Raw genomic sequence first — 23,009 nt, forward strand, 5'->3', positions numbered from 1 at the left:
TGACAGCAGAGTCCAATCCCGTGCTCACTTGGCATTGCATGTGCGCACTTTCCAGCAGGAATCATTGGGTAACGATCAGGAATGTTTTCCCTTCCCAAGCCCACTGGCACTGAGACCAATTGTTGTGTCCAACTGCTTCTCCAACTGAGATCAGTTAACTCGGTGCAGACCAGGGATCAAAGCCAGTGCCCTCTGCACTGTATGGTTCGGTTCCGCATTAGACAATGCCCTTCCCAAGTAAACCATCCGGGCAATAAGGCAATTATTTCTAGTCATAATGACGACAACAACAACTTGCATTTATATAACACTTTAAGGTCGAAAAAGTCCCAAACGCTTCACAGAGGCATAATCAAACAAAATATCAACGCCAAGCCAAAGAGGGAGATAATTTTGAGGGGGTGACCAAAAGTTTGGTTAGAGAGCTGCATTTTGAGGAGGTTGTCAATGGACGAGAGAGAGCTGTTGAGACAGAGGGGTTGAGGGACGGATTTCCAAAAAGTAGGATCTAGGCAGCTGAAGGCTTTGCTGTCAGTGGTAGGGTGAAGGGAGGAGGAATGCACAAGAGGTCAGTGTTTGGTGGGGATGTAGGCCTGGAAGATGGTGAGAGATAAGGTGTGGCAAGGCCCTGGAGAGATTTAAAAATGAGAAAGAGGCGCTAAGGGACGGGGAGCAGATGTAAGTGAGGGAGGACAGTGCTACAACTGATGTGCACGAACAAGATTCTAACCGTTTCCCATCATTCTGCCTGGAGCGGCTGAGTTGTAAGTGTAAATATGGCAGAAGCCCATCTGCTGATATGTGATCATGTTCAGCTCAAGAGTTTTAAAAAAGGAGCCACAGAAAAATTGCTGGCCTAACTCAGATTCCATATCACAAGTTCTCAACCTTTAATAACTCAAGGCCTTCAGCCAGTTATGGGATTGGTCATGGAGAAAGCCATCACGCATATTTTGCTAACTTCTCTTTCAAAAAATTCCCTTAATTACAGAGTGATAGTTACTGACAATAAATAACTGAATTATGTCTCCGTGAAAGAGTTGCCCTGACACAGGAGGGCACGCTGAGTAATTACCTTTTAGTGCAAACCTGTCTGTTAGCACCAATACATCAGGCCCTTCTTGCTATTGGCCAGAAGCTTCCCAGCATTCACATCAGTGTCCAGATAGAATTTCATGATCATATTCATCCTGAGGGCTGAGGAGAATCAACTTTGTTAGCCAGTCAGGTTTCCATTAACTTTGCACTTATTTACTGGACAACAGTCAAATCTTCTCGCAGGTCCTGGGTCACGTGTCACGGTTATGTCACTGGAGAGAGAGAGAGCAGGAGCAAAAGGCACATCTGGTTCTCACCGGTATATATTTTATTATGTTGAGAAAGTGTTTGTAAACTATAAAGCTTGTGAATTGGTAAGGACAAACGTTTATTAAAAAAATACTTCATCACTATCTTTCCATTTTGAATAAAATGAACTGTGGAAGTAGACAAAAAAACTCTTCAAGAACAAACACTTAAATGCATTTCCATACATGTCCTTCATCTCCATATGAAAACAGCAGAGTCATGTGTCACTTGTTGAAATTCATTCATTTCCCAGTGTGTGACTTCACCTTCTACCGCCTCCTCGCACGGCAGTAAGTGGGACTTTCCGATTGTTTTGTTCTGCCAATTTAAACATTCAAACAGTTTTGTATATCCCTGCCTCTTTGCAGCTGGATTCATTATATTTTCCGTCATTTACAGCAGTCAAGCGGCTTATTGGCTGCGTGCAAAGTGTGAAAGGACATTATAACAGGCGCCTTGTGATTGGCCAGTTTCCTGTTGATCCCACTAATGATACAAAAGTGGCCATAGGAGAATCGCTGCCATTTTGATTGGCAGCCATTCAATGCTAATAAAAGTGTGATTATATTTATAACGAAAACTTACATTTCCCACTTGTGTCCTCCCAGCATGGAGCCCACCCCCCAACCAGATGGTAATATCAGGAAATCACACGTATGCAGCCCATGATCTACTGCACATTAAAACTAATGGGTGGAAAATCACAGGCTGTACATATGTAGCTTCCTGATACACAATCCCAGCAGGCAAGGTTTCTTACCAGGGGCGCACATGCAGAGAATGTATCCTTATGCTCCTACGTTTTATGGAAAGAGAAGTTTCAACTTTTTAATAATCCTACAAAGAATTTCTCAGAAAGACCCAGATTTGCCTTTACACTGACTGCTGAGTCTCAAATACCAACAGTCCCCTTGATCCTCTTCACATAGAATATGACCCCCTGGGTTTGGTGGAATAGACATTGCCTGCCCAATCTGGAGTAATGAAGCAGAACAGAACTCACCCCTACCCCCTTCCTCCTCCAACCGACCTATACTGGACTAACAAGACAGATCCTATTAAATTAAACCACTGTGGACTAACAAAAGCACACCACCTTCCAGATAATGACCCATCCTGGACTAACAAGGAACAACTCCATTGCATTGGTCCACCAATGCAGCATACCTCCGTTGCAGTGACTTACCATGGATTAATGAAACCAGCCTCCTCCAGTCACCAAAAACACTGAACCACTCCAAGCTAAAGGAGGAAGTTCCCACTACAGTGACCCACTTTGTCCTGACAGAGCCGAGACTTACTGTATTACCATTTCAGAACTTCCTGACAATCAAAGCTTGGCTTATAATAAAGGCAATTTGAGCAATGTAGCTCTGAGCCGTGTATTGGGGCCCAAAGTGAGCAAAGGAGTCATGTCTTGGAGGTTTGTTGCATTTTAAGTTCACGTGCTGGGAGTGCTAGGCATATCCTGATGGATGACACAGCACACTGCTGGTCACAGCATCCACATTTCCATAAGGATTCCAATGGATGCAGAGATAGGAATCCCAATTGGACATTACTTTACAGCTTACACCCTTAGAAGCTACCTGCATGGCAAAGGTACAAGACTCAGAATAGGTTTCAAGTTTCACGTTGGTTCTTGTACCTTTTGATGGCAGGATTAACACTGCCAGCTTTACACTGAAGACTCTGTAGCGCTTTTGTAAAATGGTCCATTGATGAATACAAGTTTTTAACATACAAAATGTTGATAGAGTTGGGAGACAGAGTTCAGCAACTTGTTCCATTGCATAACCTACACACCACAGCCTGCAACGATATCATAACAGGCAATTGTTCACAAACAGGATATCCATTCTAAATGATTATATGGATAGTTTCAATGTTAAATTTTGACAGGAATCGTGACCAAAAATCGTGACAACAGGAATTTGGACCAGAAGCGTGCCCATACACAAAATTTTTACTAATTATACATAAATTCATCAGCAATTTCTGTATTCTCAGAATAAGCAGGGTTTCTAACCAGGTCCTTTGTGAACTTCAGCTTTGTAACTTAGCAGCCTCTCAGCAGAAGCACAGCGAAGTATGAACCCCAGCATCACTTCCAGCACAGATCTCCATTTACAGCGTTCGGGTAGGTGACATAATATCCCACTCAAAGATAGTCTACTAGTTCCATGAAAGGAGATGGTCCGCCAGGGCCTCAATGAGAGGCAGTCTGCCAGGTCAGTCCCAGGAGAGAAGGCAACCACCAAGTTCGACAAGATGGCCACAAATGCCTCATAGAGCAACAGTACTCCAGCCCCACTAAAAAAAAAGATGACTCACCAATCCTCCAAAAGGAGTCTGCTAGCTCAGCTGATTACATTAGTGTGGTGACCCCTCTGAAGGTGTCAATCCATCAGCTATTCAAAAGCAAAGTGTGATGCTGTTCTACCTGGGTGTTTCCTTTAATTTAATTTCTGCATTTCTGTGGTAACATTTACATAGAATTACATAGAATTTACAGCACAGAAACAGGCCATTCAGCCCAACTGATCTGTGCCAGTGTTTATGCTCACACAAGCCACCTCCCACCCTACTTCATCTAACCCTATCAGCATATCCTTTTATTCCTTTCTCCCTCATGTGTTTATCTAGCTTCCCCTTAAATGCATCGATACCATTCAACTCAACTACTCCATGTGGTAGCGAGTTCCACATTCTAACCACTCTCTGGGTAAAGAGTTTTTCCTGAATTCCTTATTGGATATATTAGTGACTATCTTGCTATCTTATATTTACGTTATCTTTATTTTTATATTATATCGTATATTTATATATTTACTTTCATCCCTCTCTTTTTCCAGAATAAAACTGTTTCAAGTTATGTCTGACCAATAAAATTACTTTCTCAAATCATGAAGTAATGAAAGCAAAGCATGCTGGGCCAAGTATCCGGGAGATAGCTGTCTATCTGGGGTTTACTCAACATTATAACAATTTCACCTTGTGGGAGTTTCAAGGGCGACAGCACTTTCAATATGATTATTACCGAATCACAGTATCATCATTCCCATGAGATATCAAGTTAGGATGGAGTATACGACAGCTATCCCTTGTGAGACATAAAAAATAACAGATACATGGGTGACATCTAACCTAAGAGGACAATTAGATACCACTGGCTGTGATGTTCATGTTGTCCTTTTGGTGCTATAAATATCTGCTGGAGAATATTTCTATTAAATGAACAGACACTGAATATACAACACCCACTACATCCCACCGTTCCATTCCCATTATATACTCACACTGTACCATTCCCATCATATACTTCACACTATACCATTCCATCATATGCACTCACACTATACTATTTGCATTATATACACACACTGTATTATTCCCATTTTATAGACTAATTTTATACCATTCCCATTATGTAGAGTCACATTGTACAATGTCCATTGCATAAACTCATAGGGTACTATTCCCATGCATTTATATAGAATTCTACTATAGCATTCCTATTCATTCCCTTTTTATTGAATCCCATTGTACCTGAACAATTCATTCCCATCGTATGGTACTGTATCTCATTATACCATAACCATTCATTTTGAGAACAAGGATGTTTATGAACATTAAAAGTCTATGAGAACCAATATGTCCATCTCTTTTTCATAGATCGACCCGACTAGCCACCTTCTTATCATATTTCTCAATCACTTCTCTCTCCAGAAATTCATCTGTTTCTTGAATCCATGTGTACCGTCCACTTCAATGGCCATCCTCAGTCATTTGTTCCACACACTCGATTACTGTTCTACCTCTCTGGTGTTTAATCATCAGAAGTCAATCCGTCGTTCAAACATGAACACTTTATTTACAACATAATAAGAGAATAATGCAGACTCACTCAGCTCTCAGAATTCCTGATGCTATATAATTGTGAATCTATTAATATTCACATGCACTTCCAGACCACAAATCTTACTTGCGGTTGTGATGATTTTTGATCATGCTTTTCTGTCAACATTTACCACTGTAAATTGCTTTGCCAATATTTCCCATTCAATTTTGTTACATCAACTGTCATGATAATGGTTGTAGGCTCTGGCCTGTTGCATATAATAAAACTAACCATGGGCAATGCCACAGGCAACTTACTGTATACTAAGAAAGTACAGGTAACAGCACAGACATGTACACTATATAGCCCTGCACTTGGAGTCATCACCTAAGTTAACTGCTTCAGCCTAGCAATTCACCTTTTTACTATTACTCTTTGGGTAAAAACGTTCTTCCTAACTTTTCTTCTTACTTCCTAAATTGTACCACGTATATTTGAACTGTTCACCACAATGAACAATTTGATTGGACCAACCTTGTCGGTTCTCCCACAATCCTGTTACACAGAATTCCACTGTACCATTCACATTTTATAGATTCCCACAGCATCATTCTCATGTGCTTCTTTCACAAAGGACAAGGGCTGCCAACTCTGGTTGGACATATTCCTGGAGGTGTCATCACATGACCTCCTACCTCCAACTGCCCCGCCCCCACACTCTTGCCGCTGGTTGCCCAACATGACAATACTTGCGGCACACTGCCTTCCCACGGCCAATCGTAAAGCGAATAGACTCTTCATTACCCAATTGAATGATTTTTGATTGTCAATCAAACAGCCTTTTTCCCATCTCAGATATTTTTATAACTAATAACCAAAGTATTCGAAGAAATTTTGTTTTTAACACACAATTTTTTATTGCCCCTATGATTTTTCTCCTGAGCTGCTCGCAGCAGTGTCCTGGAGATTAGTCTTTAATTTCTGGAGTCTGGGGTTGGCAACCCTACATAGGACCCCACTGATGCTGTTTCCCCCTCTATTCACTCCTGTTATACACCATCCTATTTTACCGGTTCTATTTGCTCCCGTTATTTGGACTCTCACTCTATCATTCCCATTCACTGCTGTTTTATGTGCTCTTGAACCTGGATTGTGTAGAACCAAGGCCAAAGGAAGTTGCAGTAAGAGCAGCCCGCCTCTGAAAATCCTGTCAGATCATCCAACCAGAATGCAGCACAGAGCGCAAATTCTCTGGGATACTTTGTATTACTTCCATCTCCTATAAAGAGAGACACCTTACCCAGCACAGAGACAGACACTGTCCTAGTCCCACAACAGATATAGTTCCCAACACAGATCCTGAATTTCCGTGGGGTTTTCCGGAACCCTCAGCATAATTGTGTTAATTGCGGTTTTGAGTCTTTTACGTCGTTTCTGCAGCTCAGAAATTCTAGGCAACCATTCCCAACATTGGAAGAGATATTTTCTTGTAGAGACAGATGCTGACTACAGCGCTTTGATAGACACTGACCCCAACACAAAGACAGGACAAGCCCGAAACACAGCAACAGAGCACGGGGTAGATTTTCAACTTGCCACCAGGGCATAAAACTGGTATTGCGGATCGGCTGCCATTGCTTGAAATCAATGGAAATGCAAATCGGGCACTTTCTATACTGGGCGGCCAATTTGCAGCGCCAGTTCTAGGCCTGGGTGGCAAGTTGAAAATCTACCCCCTCAACTTAACATCAACTAATAAAGTGAGAAAGCAGTTCAATCATTCAACAAATGACAGACATTAACACTGATAATGACATCCCCGCAGTAAAGGGTATCGTATTGTACCCTTATTGTATTACTAGAGGATCTCCCGTGGCATTGCACACAATAAGTCGGAGAACATGGTCTCACTTCTACATCTCTCTGTTGTCGTACTTTGCAGTAAAGAAATTTCAGTTACTGAAAAAAAATGGTGCCAAAAGTTTTTCTCAGAAAGCATTTTTGAGTGATTTGTGGGGAAAAGATAATACAGAACCATGTGGTGATGTCACAGGCAGCCATTTCAGTTCACCGATCAGATTAACATTAGAAATCCTATTAGAACACTGCCTACTGGGGTTACAAGGAAGCGTGAAAGTTAAGTGTCAAACTAAGTGTGGATACTTTAATATTGGAAAGTAGAAATGTTTCCATAGCAATTTTCATTGCAGCATATACTGATTTTATTATGTAGAATTTTAAACAAATGTTTTAGTGCTGCAGAATATAATCACAGGAGTCTGTCACACGCGACAGAACTGAGAGATTTACTAACACCTTATACTGGGTTTCAGACCTCATTAAATATCCACTTCCATGTCCTGGAAAGTTTGGCAGAAATTCAGTGATTTGTACTTTATTGAGGTGACAAGTTAGAATTGATGGACAGTCAACAAGACAGATAGATGAACAGGGGCTATCACATAAATCCTTCTCCTGGTGCCTCCAACAGTGTGAAGGGATTAAAAATGAATTCTTGTCAGTCACAGTCCTGTAGAATATAAAACAAAAGTCAAGAAATCTCATGTACATATATATTTCCCAAATAAACCAAATCACTGCATTTTTCTTCAATGAAAAGAATTGGACTGGATTCCTGAAGAGGTCATGAAAGGGTCCAAAAAATGCTTAATTGCTGATTCTTACATCGGTCTCTATGGTAATGAGGACTTGGAACTAAATAACCGTCTCGCTACCAAAAGCCATTGCTCTCTGTTCCAATTTTCCCAAATCACTTGGACAATAAAGGCATTTTATTGCTGGTGCTGTTTTATTTCTTCACTGACCTCATGCCCCCGTAATGTTCAAAACAAGTACTTATCAGTTATTGTAGGGCTTCTTATCACATGATAGTCATAACATTTACTGAGCACATTGAGACGCAACACTTTCCATTGTGCTTTAGAATATGACTACAACAAATAAGCAGTAATGAGCAAATTACAAAGAGCTCCCAGCACAGATACCAAACCAAGATACCATCTGCAAACAGTTACGGTGCTCAGTACAGTAGCAAACACAGTTTTGGATACCAATCCCAGTACAGTAACCGATACGATTCTCAGAGTTAGAGACATCAATACCAGCACAGTAACACATAATGTCCCCAGCAAGTTAACATACCAACTCCAGTACGGTAGCACGCTGTCCCATTGCAATGGCAGATACAGTATACATCATGGCAAGAGACACCAACCCCAACACTGTGACAAATATTGCCTTGCACAAATCACAGTAAAAGACACTGTCGCCAACACAACGCCAGGCACCATCCCAAGACATTGAAGGATAGTAAATTCCTCACAAAGGGGTGCACATGAACTAGGATAAATGCTTTGCACTAGAATGGTTCCCACATGATGTCAGGAGTTTGGGTGCCTTGTAAGGGTACAGAATAAGAGGCTGGTGGAAGGCTAGTTACCTGTCTCTCTTTGCTTCTGTTCTCCCTGTGGTACATGATTTGATTTTGTGGATGTTTGGAGCAGCAGCCTTATACCTGCTTTGTCGAGCAAGACACACCCTGTTGATCTTACATGTTAAAGAGGAACATCGGAGAGTTTCCAGAGAACCTTGAACAACCACCACTGAAAATTCAGTCAAACGCTACTTTCTTAGTCACTACAAAAAGTACAAACTAAAGTAGATGATATTACTGAAAAATTTAAAAATTGGACTGCCCTAATGGCAAACAGACTGGGGAGATCCCAGGGTTTGACCCATGAACTCTGCTGACCTAGCTGATCTCCTCAGAGATGGCAGTAGAACACTACAATTGGTCTTAGTGCCCCTATGGTATGCACGGTACAAATAAGCCAAGTTTCCCACTCCTAATTGCTTTTCAGTGACCCTTCTGCAAAGTGCACGCATGTGGACAGAGATAGAGAACAAGATTGGGCTTGGTTGTGCACTACCAGCTGTGGTGCTGAAGATTTGTGCTCCAGAAATAGCCGCGCCTCTAGCTAAGCTGTTCCAGTACTGCTACAACACTTGCATCTACCTGACAAAGTGGAAAATTGCCCAGGTATGTCCTGTCCACAAAAAGCAGGACAAATCCAATCAGGCCAATTACCGCCCCATCAGTCTACTCTCAATTATCAGCAAAGTGATGGAAAGTGTCGTCGACAGTGCTATCAAGCAGCACTTACTCACAAATAGCCTGCTCGCCGATGCTTAGTTTGAGTTCCGCCAGGACCACTCGGCTCCACACCTCATTACAGCCTTGGTCCAAGTGTGGACAAAAGAGCTGAATTCCAGAGGCGAGGTGAGAGTGACTGCCCTTGACATCAAGGCAGCATTTAACCCAGTGTGGCATCACGGAGCCCTGGTAAAATTGAAGTCAATGGGAATCAGGGGGAAAACTCTCCAGTGGCTGGAGTCATACCTAGCACAAAGGAAGATGGTAGTGGTTGTTGGAGGCCAATCATCTCAGCCCCAGGACATTGCTGCAGGAGTTCCACAGGGCAGTGCCCTAGGCCCAACCATCTTCAGCTGCTTCATCAATGACCTTCCCTCCATCATAAGGTCAAAAGTGGGGATGTTTGCTGATGATTGCACTATGTTCAGTTCCATTCGCAACCCCTCCAATAATGAAACAGTCCATGCCTGCATGCAGCAAGACCTTGTCAACATCCAGGCTTGGGCTGGTAAGTGGCAGTAACATTCATGCCAGACAAGTGCCAGGCAATGACCATTTCCAACAAGAGAGAGTCTGACCACCTCCCCTTGAATCCCCCACCATCGACATCCTGCAGGTCACCATTGACCAGAAACTTAACTAGACCAGCCACATAAATACGGTGGCTACAAGAGCAGGTCAGAGTCTGGGTGTTCTGCGGCGAATGACTCACCTCCTGACTCCCCAAACCCTTTCCACCATCTACAAGGTACAAGTCAGGAGTGTGATGGAATACTCTCCACCTGCCTGTATGAATGTAGCTCCAACAACACTCAAGAAGCTCGACACCATCCAGGACAAAGCAGCCTGCTTGATTGGCACCCCATCCACCACCTTAAACATTCACTCTCTCCAAAACTAGCGCACCGTGGTTGCAGTGTGTACCATTTACAAGATGCTCTGCAGCAACCCACCAAGGCTTCTTCGACAGCACCTCCCAAACCCGTGACCTCTACCACGTAGAAGGATAAGGGCAGCAGGCGCATGGGAACACCACCACCTGCATGTTCCCCTCCAAGTCACATACCATCCCGACTTGGAAATATATCGCTGTTCCTTCATCATTGCTGGGTCAAAATCCTGGAACTCCCTACCTAACAGCACTGTGGGAGAACCTTCACCACACGGACTGCAGCAGTTCAAGAAGGCGACTCACCACCACCTTCTCAAGGACAATTAGGGATGGGCAATAAATGCTGGCCTTGCCAGTGACGCCCATATCCCATGAATGAATTTTTTAAAAACCTCTTGTAGTTGAATAGCCTGCCGATATTGCCCATCTCAGCTCAAACATGAAGAATGGCCATTTGATTGAAGTACTAGGGGGCAACTCTATACCACAGGGGACAAAACTGAACAGGAATTATTTTCAACATAAAGTTAATCCAATAGCAAGTGTAATCAACCAAACGATGAAGCCAACATGTCACAGTTTACGTCACTTTACATATTTTTTCTTTACAAACCTGGTTAACTAGGTTCCAGAACACCAGTACCCCTTTAAAGTGGATATCAATCTAACTCAAACCTTCTCACCGTAAAGGAGAAATGCAACAACTGAAACCTAGGAATCATTAAGTGCAATCAATATTCAGTTACTGTTCCATCAATCTTTACTTCACTCAGTCCTTGTCTTTAGCTTTGTGGTATTAACCTCTGCTACATTTTTATCTAATACATCCCTGTGAGAAGGTTTGGACTCAGGTGGTCAAGTAGCACATTTACTTAACGTTAGGTCAGGCCACGCTTTCAATCTCTTGTCTGTTGTTGCCAGCTGGGATTTCACCGGACATCAGCAACAAGGTTACCATTACTGACCTGCTTCGTCCCAATTTCCTCTCCTTCTCGACCAAAGGTGCATTGTTTTTGGTTGGATGGGTATCTGGAATGTGTGGAATGCCATCAACGTGTTTAAAGATTCTCCAAACCAGGCTACAGAGAAATCTGGAATTTATGTTTGAGGAATACAGAGTGTCTACTCTCTCCCTATAGAGACACACCCCACTTACCCTAGTCCAGAGAGCTTCGGGAATGGTTGGCAGAGCCAATATTTAAAGACCTCCAAGTGTGAACAGGGGTACTGCTGGAATTTAATCAGCTAAAACTATGCAGCTCAACAGTACAAAGCACTGTTAAGGTCCCACTGCACGTCCATTGGCATGCAGGGTTATGTGGAGCCGAGTGAGAAGAAACCCAGTTACAGCTGTACTGCTTTTGAGTCCAATAGCGACCCAGGCTAGGTGACCAGGTTGATCGATCGTCAACAGTGCCCTGGAGCAGTGCAGACCATTCCACTTCAGGTATCAGATGACTGAGTCTGTCATGGAGGGGTTACTTAGTTCCGAACTTCATTGCCAGGCAAGTCAACTTGGAGGTACTTTGACTCCAACAAAACCCTATCTTCCTGCCTTCCAAGAAGGATAGTCACTAGGTGGTTGTTAGACAAATGTCTAGTATGTTCCAGCAAGAGGTCACTGAACAGCAATCAAAAACATGAACCATGGCTGATTTTCCCCTCATTTGCCCAGGTGGGCTGAGGCCAAATGTATTGGCCCAACTAAGATTAACTAACTCAGCAGAGGCCAGTGATCAAAGCTAATTCATTCTTGCTCTGTATGGCTCATTGCTCTACCGTGTAAGTATAGTTAACTAGTGAGCCATCATTATAGCCCCATCGAGACAAAACTTTTAAAATGTGTTTACGCTATGATCTATGATAGATCATAGCGTAAACACATATTTTTCTCTAAAAGTTTAAGAATGGCAAGATATCACTGCTGTAAGGAGAGTCATTGTTTTCAAAGCTCATAAATGCAAATATAAACCACAGAGAAGAACAGTTTAAACACAATCAGTTACATATACCCCAACAAACACACTGTCCACACACAGATACCCCAATAAACACACTACCCACACACCCTAATAAAATCACAGCTATACATATATTCTAATAAAATCACAGCTACATGCAACACACCAACACACAGATATGCTAATAAACACACCGTCCACACACAGATATCCCAATAAGTTCGCAGTCACACATAAATAAAACACACTACCCATATTCAATACACCAATAACTCAGGGCTACACATGGGCACCCCAATAAATGCACAACTCGCACACAAATACCCCAATAAGCTCACAGCCACATTCAAAACACCAATAGACTCACACCCACAAAAGGATAACCCAACACACTCAAAGCCACAAACAAATACCCCAAATAATTCAATGCATATTTAACCACAAGCTGATCTTCCAACCTCATAATCGCTCCATTACAAAGGCCACATACTTCCACCTCTGTAACATCGGCTGCCTTCACTTCTGCCTCAGTCTTGCTACTGAAACGCTCATCCATGCTTTTGTCAGCTCAAAGTTCAGCTATTCCAATGTTCTTGTAGGCTGGCCTCCCATCTTCCACCCTCCATAAATTTCAGCACATCCAGAACTCTGTTGCCCATATCCTATCCTGCACAAGTCCCGCTCACCCATCACATCTGTCCTTGCTGACCTACATTGGCTCCCAGTTCCCCTAACACCTGCAATTTAAAATTCCCATCCTCGGATTTAAATCCCTTCATGACTTTACCCCTCCATATATCTTTAACCTCCTCCAGCCCGACAATCCCCCCAGAACTCACTGTTGCTCCAAATTTAGCCTCTTTTGCATTCCGCCTCCAAGTGCCCCGCCATTGGCCTTCAGCCTTCTCACCAATAACCTGCTCACCGATGTTCAGTTTGGGTTCTGCCAGGAACACTTGGCTCCACACCTCATTACAGCCTTGGGTCAAACATGGACAAAAGAGCTGAATTCCAGAGGTGAGGTGAGAGTGACTGCCCTTGACATCAAGGCAGCATTTGACCGAGTGTGGCACCAAGGAGCCCTAGTAAAATTGAAGTCAATGGGAATCGGAGCAAAACTCCCCAGCGGCTGAAGTCATACCTATCACAAAGGATGATGGTAGTGGTTGTTGGAGGCCAATCATCTCAGCCCCAGGACATTGCTGCAGGAGTTCCTCATGGGCAGTGTCCTAGGCCCAACCATCTTCAGCTGTTTCATCAATGAACTTCCCTCCATCATAAGGTCAGAAATGGGGATGTTTGCTGATGATTCCACAGTGTTCAGTTCCATTCGCAACCCCGCATGCAGCAAGACCTGGACAACATCCAGGCTTGGGCTGATAAGTGGCAAGTAACATTCGCACCAGACAAGTGCTAGGCAATGACCATCTCTAACAAGAGAGAGTCTAACTACCTCCTCTTGACATTCAACAGCATTACCATCACCAAATCTCCCACCATCAACATCCTGGGGGTCACCATTGACCAGAAACTTAACTGGACCAGCCACATAAATACCGTGGCTACAAGAGCAGGTCAGAGGCTGGGTATTCTGCAGTGAGTGACTCACCTCTTGACTCCAAACCCTTTCCACCACCAACAAGGCACAAGTCAAGAGTGTGATGGAATACTCTCCACTTGCCTGGATGAGTGCAGCTCCAACAACACTCAAGAAGCTCGACACCATCCAGGACAAAACAGCCCACTTGATTGGCACCCCATCAACCACCCTAAACATTCACTCCCTTCACTACCAGCGCACCGTGGCTGCAGTGTGTACCATCTACAAGATGCATTACACCAACTCAACAAGGCTTCTTCAACAGCACCTTCCAAACCAATGACTTCTATCACCTAGAAGGACAAGGGCAACAGGCACATGGGAACAACACCACCAGCACGTTCCCCTCCAAGTCACACACCATCCCGACTTGGAAATATATTGCCGTTCCCTCATCATCACTAGGACAAAATCCTGGAACTCCCTACCTAATGGCACCGTGGGAGAACCTTCACCACACAGACTGCAGCAATTCAAGAAAGCGGCTCACCACCACCTTCTCAAGGGCAATTAGGGATGGGCAATAAATGCCAGCCTTGCCAGCGATGCCCACATCCAAAAAAAAGCCCCAAACTTTGGAATTCCCTCCCTAATCCCCTACACCTCCCTTTCCTCCTTTAGGAGCCTCCTTAGTACCCATCTCTTTGACCAAACCTTTGGTCAGAACCCCTAATATCCCCTTCTTTGGCTCGGCATCCATTTTTGTCTGATTATGCCTCTGTGAAACACTTTCGAACATTTTTCTACACTAATGGCGCTAATATAAATGCAAGTTATTGTTAAGATACTTCCAACACTGCCACTTATAGACACTCCTGAAAACTTCTCCCCAGTCACAGACCCAAGAAACTCTGGAAAAATCAGCATTACACATTGTTACCCTTGAAACGTCAGCACCAGACTTCCAAGAGGCTCCTCCCTGCTCAGAAATAATTTGAAAAACACATCTTTATTTATTCCACCCTTCTCTTCCCTAAACCTTCCAGAAAAAGTTGTTTAGAGTCACATGAAGATGCTTGAAATATTCATGATGTGGAGATTTTGACGGTAATCTTCAAAAACTTTCAAGCTACAAGTCTAAAAGTCAGCTTGCTTTTCATAGCGCACATATTAAATGCAACCAACTTTTCATCACAATTCCAGTTATTTCTTAGCACACATTGAGATCTATTGTCACTCTCTCCTGACCTGTGAAAATTAGCAATTCAGCTCGGTGACAGCAGCAAGTGCAAAATGTGACATCAAAGGCGCATAATAGGAGGCTCTTAGGACTGACAAAGAAAACCCATTCATCAATGAACTTTGAAGAGGTGCCAGCCTTTGACAGGCGTGTGATCCAGCGCTGCTCCACAGAACCAAGATCCCTGCAGGAGCAGAGCAGCCTGCCGTGAAGAGCTGTCCAGCCCCAGGAAAGGAATTCCACAGATCCCAGAGGAATGCCGACCCTTTGATGCTGATATGTCAACATGACCTCTTGGATGTATTCCTTATGTGAGGAAACGGTAGTGTTATCCAAATCTATCGGGTGCATTAGTAAGTGAATGAGTTGCTGTTTTATTATAAGATAATAGTTAACAAATTTAAAACGAAAGTAGTCAAGTTCTGACAGCAAGAAAACGTGGCAGACTCCTTCTCCTAGGAATTTGGGAAAGGGCAATGCAGCTTAATAGGATAAATGGTTCAACCTAGAGGATTTTTATGACATTTTATGTGTGACATTAAAGGATGAAACACAGATCCTGCAAGTTTCAAAGGAGAAGGATGGAATCTAATATCATGCCTTTTTCAACCCTTTGTCCCACATTTAGTGGGCCTATATGATGAGGTCACCACCACCCGATGTAGAATTGCCCTTTCTACTTAAATCTAATGGTGTAATTCTTCAACAGCTAAGTGATGTAATCTCGCAGGATGTGACCGATCCTAATTTATAGCAGAATGCAGTGTGAGATTCATTCAGTCTCAGACAGATTTATAGCCCTTTTTTTTCGTCCCTACCTGGTTATGTTCTTATGTTTTCTCCAAATGTAAGACCACACAATAATATGCGGGACAGTAACTACTCCATAAAAGCAGTAAAGTAACTAACCAGCAGGAATTAATGCATTCCAACAGTGTAGCCTAGACTAGCTGCCAGAGAATGGATTACCCATATCTGTGAGGATTACATGAGAGACAGCAGTTTGGGCTTCTGCGTGCATTGTGCGCTCCTTAAAGTGAAGCCTATTCTCTGCATCTGAATGGCAACATTTGAATATGAATAGAACTGAGCTTTAGATTGGTGTCACAGCCCTAAAAACAGACGCTTTCTCTTTCACTTGTTAGGAGGCTGGTCTCAAACATTTTGCTTTCTGCCACCTTGTCCTCTTCTAAAGTAATGTTTTTTCTGTCTCCTAAAAATAAAACAGATGCTCAGTACCACTTACAGAGAAAAAGCACAGAACTCAGCCTACATTACACCTTCAATCGATGGATAGATTTCAAGCCAAACGGCTTTAAAAACCCAACTGCAAATTGCACCACTTCAGATCTTTCCAATGACAGTTTAAGAAGAAGGACTCTTCTGAGGTGATAATTAGACCCATTCCCCTACAGCATGGTGCTGTGTAGGCAGTTGCTTAGTGACTGGATTGTGAGAGAACAATGTCAGAAACTGCTCTTATGACCTACAAGGACCACAGTTACTCCTGTAAGGACATTGAGATGATAAATAGCTTCCCAGGGACAAACTGAGTGAAACGTAATGAGGGCCACTAAATGAAAAAAAAAGGCTTCAAAGAGATAACTGTGGAAAGGATAAAGTGCTTCTTGGAAGTGATCTCATTCATAGAACCGAATGAACTCTGGTCGCATTTTCTGCCCTTGCTGTGTTTTCAGTGAGGGTATCTGCTTCTCTCTTTACAGCTGAGGTTTCTCTGTAAGCACAAGATTACAGGACAGGCAGACAAACTCTGCCTCGCACCACTCTCGTCTCTTGTCAGAATCAGTGCACTAAGCACATGGCATGTGACATGATGTGTGCTTTACCCCCACGTCAAAATGGATTTTACACACCGAATTATCGATGGTTTTACAGAGATTGAACCAAAAAGGACAACATATTTATATTTTGGTGAACTGCTTTCCATTTGGGCTGAGCACCTCAGTGACCTGCTGGGCCATAGACTGAGCAAGGCACTTTAGATGTTTACACTTCCTGCATTTACTTATCTAATGCTGTCTGCCCTCTGTGTTGACATATCTGACATTCATCACCCTCTGTTTGCGATTTCTGCTGTTTGCATTTACACACCCGATGCTCAGCCCCCAATGATCTCCACCCCTGCATTTGCACGCTTGATATTCACTGTCCTCTGTAGTGTATACCTGAACTTTGCCATCTGTATTTACATGTGTGACACTCCCATCACTTCTGTATAAGGGGACCCTTCATACACCCCACCCAATTTGTGTATAATACCTGGTGAAGTTGAAAATGAATTTCAACCCCCTCCCCTTATATCATCACTGCAGCTAATTCAGAAAATTATGAAAACACAGGGCTCCAGAAATACTCAGATGCTTAGAGTTTGGTTGTGTGTAGGACAAGCTGACAACCTACGCCCGGAAGCCAATTGTGGCCTGACTCCCTTTCACCTCTCAGCAGACCTGCTGTTCTATATGTTTCTGGGTCTCTGTTCACAGGCTGCCTGGCTGTGGGATGTTGTCAGAGCTGGAATTCAGCATTGTTCCCTCCCTACGAAACCTATAGTTTGAAAACAGCTATCTGCCCTGTGATTTTGTTTTTCCCCTTTGCACCGTGGATGTGCCGGGCCTCCCTTGTAAACTGCCTGAGGCAGCACATTCGAAAGCAAGAGCTCAGTGTGAGGTATGAAAACTATGTCACATCTCTCTATGGTACATTGTGTTGCAACATTCCTGAGAGCGGCTCAGGAGCAAAACACTTCTTAGGACTGCAACCCGCAACAAAAAGTTGGCAACGGATATGTGTACTGGGATTTTACTGAGACGGTTTGTTTTAAGAGAAGGCAAGATAATCTTTGGCTTGTTCAAATTCTTGATATACACACAGCCGGGAATTAATCAAAGAAAGTAAGAACTTGCATTTTCACATCCTCCAAACACTTTGGAAGTGTAGGAACTGGTGTTTTTATAGACAAATGAGGCAGCCAATTTGCACACAGCAAGGTCCCACAAACAGCAAATGAGATGAATATTTATTTAATCTGTTTTGGTAGTGTTTGGGTGAGGGATGAAAGTTGGACAGGACACTGGGAGGACTCCATGCTCTTCTCATTGCAATTTTATCAGTTTGTTGTGTTAGATAATAAATTATAAATACAATAATACTTGCATTCATATATGGCTTTATCATGTAAAAATATCTAACACACACTTTGAATGCAAAATGCTGTAACATAAGAATACCTTATTGTACGCTATTACATATAGAATATACTGAAAGAAATAAGATTTTATGTAACTTCACTGGAAACCAGATAAACAACTGCAAGAGAAGGTCTAGAAAAGGAACAACTGTAATGTGACTTGAAGATTCATGACAAACATTAACAGCACAATGAAAGCCAATCAAACCACTGCAATGTCCCAGCAGGCATCTAATTTACGATTTCCCATGCACCTTCAGAGGACAAGGACACAGGTAACATGAGAACCAACAAAATTGACCGGCAGGAATACTAAAGGAATGGAGAGAGATTACAAGAAATGGTTGCAATGGCTTAGCATGTGTTCAAAATCCATCAGAAAAGGTCCATCACCAACTCGAAACACCAAAGGAACAGTACCGACTGGCAGCAGCACCAGGAGATATGCAGTCCTGTGTGGAGACAGACAGAAGGACAGTGCGTTCTGCTAGTAATAAATCCTCCTTATTGAGCGATACAATCAATGGTCTTCATCAGGGGAGTGTTCCAGAGGTCACGTTGTGATTTACGAACCTAGCAGACAGTTTCATCAAATTACACAAGTTGCGAATTGTCCAACCAATTCCAAGGGAATTAGATTACAGATAGGCTCAAAATACATAAGGCTTTGTACAGATTGGGAGATGGGTTTTCAAGATAGTTACTTAATTTTGAAGCAGCAAAATGTTACTTTGCTTGCTCAGGTCTGGAGTCAGCCTTGAACCCAGTGAGAAAACATGTGTCATCTCAGTTAGGGTCTTCATTTCATTTTTTGTAAACTTTAAGCTAAAAGTGCAGTTTGAGGAACTACCACAGAATCACAGCTGTCCATAATCTGTTATTCCATTATCAAATCTATCCTAAAATACTAAACCACGTCTATTGGCTTCAGTCAGAATGCAGGGTCCTCCTGATCCAATAAAGGTTTAAGATTCGATAATATTTTTAAAGTAAATTTCGTCTGAGCTTATATCATGGTAGAAATCTTGGGATTCATTGTCTTCACTTTGCTCTACAGATTTCATTGTGAAGGATGATTTAAGTTCCATCTACTAACGAGCTCTGCTCAGCCCAGGGATTTTCCAGAGGAATCTCTCTATTATTCACCCACAAAGCCCATCTCTCTTTATGGTAATGTGCCAAATATTTCTGCAAGCCAGCGTCTCAATTACATATTTATTTTCCCCATGGGTTCTCAGGGCAAGAGCCGACCTCTTTGGTCTTTTTGGGTATTGTTTAAGATGTTATCTTCAGAATGCCGAACATGATACAGTTCCTTGTGACCTCTTGTTTAATTTATTAAACAGAAAGTGATGGAATGGGGCAGCCTCATAGTGGAGTTTGCTGGTGCAGTAATGCATCCCTCCACAAAGCCAAAGGATGTTCCTGATGTAGCCATAATCAATCAAGGCTGGGCAGCTGGGTGGAGAGTTGCTGAATAGAGGCAAGGCACTTCCCTAGAATGAGGAAAAATTGAAGGGTGCATCAACTTGTATTGTTCCAAGGCCGGGCTGTATTCTTCTAATCTGCTCCCAGGTGGAGTGTGGCTGAGTTGGCCTGCCCAGCTAACTTGCTCCCAGGCCTGTACCTGCTTCAAATATGTTCTGTGACTGCGCTGCTTTTGGATTAGGGTTGTGCTTCGGTCGGACAGCTCACTGTTGCATTGTAGCTGAGTTGTTCCCGGATGTTTTTTTTAAATTAAGAAACAGGTGAAGTGCCAAGACCCATAGCGTTAGATACCAGCAGGGTTAAAAAAAAAACATGAGAAGATGAATTAAATCAAGAGGTAGCCATTATGCTGAGCTGTGGATGAGCTTCATCTGGCCTGCTCCTGGCATTGCCTTCACGGTACTACTCCCAGACTGGGTTATAGCCGACCTGTGGGCTCTTTGCAATTGTTAGAACACAGCTTTATAAATATTAGCCATTGGTTTAGTATGACTAGTCAGTGAAGAAGTTTAATCAACAGTGACATCTATCAAACAGCATACTGCACTGGGAATCATGAAGAGCCTTGAGAGAAAAGACCATGAAGCAATAAAAAAAATTAAACACACCCAACAGAATCTGAATTCAACCCATTCTAAAACTGAGCAGATGGCTCAGCCAACCAATTCGATCACTTATTGATAACTTGCATCCAAATGAAGGCCCATTCTACATAATCAGGTTGTCTTTACCAGCATATGACTGCTCTCCAAACATTTCAAATTTTCTGTCATACCAAGTCCAATCTGACCAGTCAATTCCCAGGGAATTGAAGCACTAGAGCTCTTACAAATAAATGCAATTAGGTCAATTTGTTTCCACAAACAGAACACGATAAATCCAATGAAGTAACGGCCAAAGAGCTGGCCTGCTTCTAATGGCTGACCTGTTCATTTCAGGTCAGGTTTAAATAATCAGCAGCTAACTAGTAACCTCTACACACGTCACTCAATTCAGAAGCAGGACTTACAGTAAATTAATTACATACTTTAGTGTCAGGACATGGTGATTTTGAAAAATTGCTTTAATAGCACCCACAGGCCACACAAGACTGACTCCGTGCTGTGAAGACAGTATCAGATTCTCATTCCCCACATCTCAACATGAACACCAAACTGTTGGCTCTTGCAGTGGAAAGTGACCACTATCCAAACTGAAATACATGTGATCAGGGGTTTGTGACATTAAAACTTGGAATCTTCTGGTCATAGCCACTCTCCAATGCATCATTTAAGAGAAAACCTTCAGGGACTATTTATTTCTTGTAAATCTATTCTATTTTGAATATTTAAATTTATTATTCCTCTTCAAGTCTCTCCAGACCATGCACCTTCATCAGCCAAGAGAATCTGCTGCTTCTCACTCCTCTCCCAATCCTGCTGTACTGATAATGTGTGGCTCCCCCCCTCCCTCCCCACCCCAACTCTCCTTTCTACCTTCCTGTGGAAAAGCACCTGACTTCTATTCACCAATTTCTCTCATGGCATGGTGAGAACATACAATATTGCAAATTACAAACAAAAGTGGTGTCCCACCATTCCATGGCACCATACCACCTTACCCTCTGGAACTGTTTTTATCAGAGGCAGCACCTTCCCAATGACCTGCAGAGACCATTATTATTGTTTGCTTCTGTTATAGAACTGGGATGAAATCCAATAATTTCACTTAATGAATGTGGGATCAAATGGGCTCTGATGGGGGAGCTAGCACCAAAATAGGCACAAATGATCGAGCGCCTTCCATATGCACCAAAATTTCTATGATTCTATAATCAGCTTATCTACAATGCTGTCAGGCTCTGTAGTAACTCTCCTTTCTCAGAGGTGGATCAGATTCACTTACTTGCAACCTGTACTTTTGCCTTTCGGCTGACCAGTAGTCCTAAGCGGTTTTGGGCAGTGCAGTCATATTCACCCTCATCAGAGGACCCGTCATCCCTCAGCGTCTGGAATTTTGTGATGTAGAGCGACCCATTGGCAAGCAGAGAGATGTGTTCACTATCAGACAACAGGACTCCATTCTTCCTCCATGACTTGCTGATAGGTTCCATTCCTTCCACTTGGCAGTGCAGTTTCAGAGGATGAGACTCCACTGCGACAACATCACTGGGTTCCAAGGTGAAAGTCAGTTCTGAGCAGTGGCCTAAATCTAAAGAAAGAAACAAAGAAACACATAATGGCATCATCTCCTACATAACGTCTTAAGTGTTTATTTGCAATTACAGTACACCGTAACAATAAATGCACTGAGCTTTCCTAAAGCCACTGTTCACATTGAATATTGGCATCACAAGGTGACGTGACCATGGTGTACAGCTGGGCTGTATAGGGGCATCTCACGGAGCCTCGGGGCCCACATACAAAGTTTGAATCCATGTTCACATCAATTTGCATATATCTTAAGTTGCTGATACTAACAAACCTCACTGCTCTGATTTAGGATTCATCCACTAAAAAGATAACAGTCCTTTCCAAACTTCTAGGCCTGCAAAATTCAACCAGGACAAACCAGCAAATAAGAAAGAAGCACAAATAACACTGAGTTGCCTGAGCTTCAAGGGCCAGATTGCCAGGGCTCGGGAACCACATCTGGCCATAGGGTCACATGTTGGACACTTTGGGTTTTGAGGACTTTGCGGATTATCTAAATGAACAGATGTACATTTCTTTCTTTTTAATTTTTCTTTTTTCCTCCCTTCCTGTCCTGAAGGTACTGGCTTACACTGGAATACAGATCCATTGGACCTGCGTGCCCTCCAGTATCTCCTCCACGTGTCTTTCCACTCCCTAGCCCAGTGGCATTGAAACCAATTGTAGCAACCCTACTATCCCTGTGATTGAGATCAGCTAACTCAGAACATAACAGGGAGCAAACCAGAGACCTTCCTGACTCAGTACCACATTGGCCAGGGCATTTACAATCAAGTCATTGGGAGAGCTCATATGTCATTCTACTTGTCCTAGCAACTGCTCATAGGTTAAATGTGTGCTGATGATTTCACCAGCAAAAAGGACATTCGCTAGCAACTAGACTATGAGGAAGTGTACTTACATCGCACACACAATGAGTATTTTTGTTTTTGTCTACATGCTCACTAACAACAAGCACCAGTAGCTGCCTAGATAGTGGCACATGCTAATGACCTACTCGTAAAATAAGGCGCTCATTAAAGTCTGCAAATGCACTAGCAGCTACACAGGTTAAGGCATATACCAGTATTTGTGTATCTGATGATGTATGCTAGGAACTGTATACTAGGATGCGTACTAGTTGCTG

At 42.9% G+C, this 23,009-nt stretch overlaps 1 protein-coding gene across 1 annotated transcript in view; it reads right to left on the bottom strand.

Moving 5' to 3' along the window:
* Positions 1-23,009, bottom strand: part of igdcc3 (immunoglobulin superfamily, DCC subclass, member 3) — an 89,850-nt gene that overhangs the window by 61,157 nt on the left and 5,684 nt on the right. The window contains exon 2 of the mRNA XM_067971156.1: positions 21,576-21,881. Coding sequence (XP_067827257.1) covers positions 21,576-21,881 — 306 coding nt within the window. The remainder of the gene's footprint in view (positions 1-21,575; positions 21,882-23,009) is intronic.

This window comes from Heptranchias perlo, chromosome 34, assembly GCF_035084215.1.
Source record: "Heptranchias perlo isolate sHepPer1 chromosome 34, sHepPer1.hap1, whole genome shotgun sequence".
NCBI lineage: Eukaryota > Metazoa > Chordata > Chondrichthyes > Hexanchiformes > Hexanchidae > Heptranchias > Heptranchias perlo.